A 2,509-nucleotide genomic window follows, 5' to 3' on the forward strand; every position below is an offset into this window, starting at 1 on the left:
TTCACAGACATAACCGACTGTTTTTGTAACTCGTGTGTTTTTAACGTAAACTTGTGTGAATGAGAACTTAGTTTAGTACTCACATGCTGTGACAGCCGCTTTCTGTGCGTGTGCTTCAGATGTGTGCGCTCAGAAAACCGTATATCAGAAGTTTAAACTCATATGGTTTAAAACGCATGATTTCAGCACGATAAACATGATAATCAGAACCAAAACAGATGTTTTTACCAGGTACGAGCTGTAATGGCGCAGCTCTATTCTGGAAAAGGGGGTGGGGAAAAGCAGCTCATTTGCATTTAAAGAAAAAGGCATGAAAAACAGCGTGTTTCTGCTTCCACTCAAAACAGGCATTTTCAAAATGATATAATAAATGATCTGTGGGGTATTTTGAGCTGAAACTTCACAGACACATTCTGGGGACACCAGAGACTTATATTACATATTGTAAAAAGGGGCATAAAATGTCTCTTTTAAAACAGCAGTGGGCACCAGACCCTCCCTATTGTTTTCAATTTAGCATTCAAAAGCATCATACTGGACTAAAAAAAAAGGTGCAGTTTTACAAAGACTGCATTCATGCTCAACATTTGGAGCATGATGCCCATTAGAACCTAATTGGTAGGAGGACACAAGCTTATTTTTAGCATGTAATAGTTGCTTGTTCTTGTTTCAATGCGACCTTTGTGGTCATAAAGAACCTTTGGGAATCTCAGAGATGCAGTTCTCTTAATACCTGAAGAGATAGATGGAGGTAGAGGGTTCATATCCTTGTCCACCATCCTCTGATGCAGGGCATTCAGGCTAAATGGCTCCACGGTGAACGGTAGGTTACCGGCCAGCATAGCATACATGTTCACCCCTCTACATTGAAACACATACATAGAGTCAAATTCAGAAAATTGTACCAAATGCAAACTTAGAACACGGTGCTTCACATTTCCTGAACTCACATTGACCAGACATCCACTTTGGGCCCGTATTTCTTTCTTGAGAGAAGCTCAGGGGCGGCGTATGCTGGGCTGCCACACTGTGTGCTGAAGGGATCCGAGTATCCCAGAATGCCCGCACAGTTACTAAGTCCAAAATCTGTATGGGAAAACAGAGAGAGGGTAATTGCATGTACTTTCTCATAGAGGGACTGACCTTCCCACTAGGAGGGGTGCAAAAGGGTTTATGGCTGCCCAACACTAACCCCGTCTGTCACACACAGCTGCTAAATAAAAGCCATGCGTTTGTCAGCCGTCTCACAAAGAGGTGAGAGGTCATTTGTTTTTAATGAGATACTGATTGCTCAATCAGTCCTCACCACATGCTAAAGATGAACAGTTCCATGTCACTTCACTTTGTGTCATTAGGAGTCATTGAGACTTTGTGCTGTTCTTTGAGTAGCATTAAAAAACCCTGCGTAATGTAGATCTCGGACAATGCTTACCGATCAGCTTTATGTTGTCTTGTTCATCAAGGAGGAGATTTTCAATCTTTAAGTCTCTGTTGAAATTAAGACAGAAAAATGGATTTAAACATTCTTAATTTATCAAACCAGCCATCTGAAATAAAACAAAGACACAATATTCTCTGGAGTATCAACACATGGTTTCAGAATGAATTCACTTTTCTTTGGAAAGTCTCATTTAAAGTTCCCTTTCAATGACCTCACACTTCGTTTCTCACCTGTGAACAACTCCTGCCCTGTGCAGGTGCTCCACCGCCATGACTAGCTGGCGTACATATTTCTGGACTTCTCTTTCTTCCAGCCTTTTCTTCTCATAAATATGGTTCATGAGGTTTCCACCAGGGCAGAGCTCCATGACGAGATAGTAGCTGTTGTCCGTCTCCAGGATGTCCAGCAGTTGGGTGATGTTGGGGTGCCGGATCATCTGCTGAATATGTCCTTCACGACGCAAGTTCTTTGTGACATACGAGTCCTTTTTGGCCTTCTTCTTGTCAATCACTTTCACTGCCACCTGTGGGGAAAAATAAAAAAGGAAGATTTAGTCAATATACAGTGGGTACGGAAAGTATTCAGACCCCCTTAAATTTTTCACTCTTTGTTATATTGCAGCCATTTGCTAAAATCATTTAAGTTAATTTTTTTTCCTCATTAATGTACACACAGCACCCCATATTGACAGAAAAACACAGAATTGTTGACATTTTTGCAGATTTATTAAAAAAGAAAACCTGAAATATCACATGGTCCTAAGTATTCAGACCCTTTGCTGTGACACTCATATATTTAACTCAGGTGCTGTCCATTTCTTCTGATCATCCTTGAGATGGTTCTACACCTTCATTTGAGTCCAGCTGTGTTTGATTATACTGATTGGACTTGATTAGGAAAGCCACACACCTGTCTATATAAGACCTTACAGCTCACAGTGCATGTCAGAGCAAATGAGAATCATGAGGTCAAAGGAACTGCCTGAAGAGCTCAGAGACAGAATTGTGGCAAGGCACAGATCTGGCCAAGGTTACAAAAAAAATTCTGCTGCACTTAAGGTTCCTAAGA

At 41.1% G+C, this 2,509-nt stretch overlaps 1 protein-coding gene across 1 annotated transcript in view; it reads right to left on the minus strand.

Annotated features, from left to right (window-relative positions):
• LOC107686151 (hormonally up-regulated neu tumor-associated kinase homolog A-like) overlaps nucleotides 1-2,509 on the minus strand; it is a 15,216-nt gene that overhangs the window by 9,251 nt on the left and 3,456 nt on the right. The window contains exons 2-5 of the mRNA XM_016483031.1: nucleotides 1,672-1,964; nucleotides 1,433-1,488; nucleotides 951-1,086; nucleotides 734-861 (exon numbers count right to left, since the gene is read on the minus strand). Coding sequence (XP_016338517.1) covers nucleotides 734-861; nucleotides 951-1,086; nucleotides 1,433-1,488; nucleotides 1,672-1,964 — 613 coding nt within the window. The remainder of the gene's footprint in view (nucleotides 1-733; nucleotides 862-950; nucleotides 1,087-1,432; nucleotides 1,489-1,671; nucleotides 1,965-2,509) is intronic.

This window comes from Sinocyclocheilus anshuiensis, unplaced genomic scaffold (assembly GCF_001515605.1).
Source record: "Sinocyclocheilus anshuiensis isolate Anshui unplaced genomic scaffold, SAMN03320099.WGS_v1.1 scaffold437, whole genome shotgun sequence".
Lineage (NCBI taxonomy): Eukaryota > Metazoa > Chordata > Actinopteri > Cypriniformes > Cyprinidae > Sinocyclocheilus > Sinocyclocheilus anshuiensis.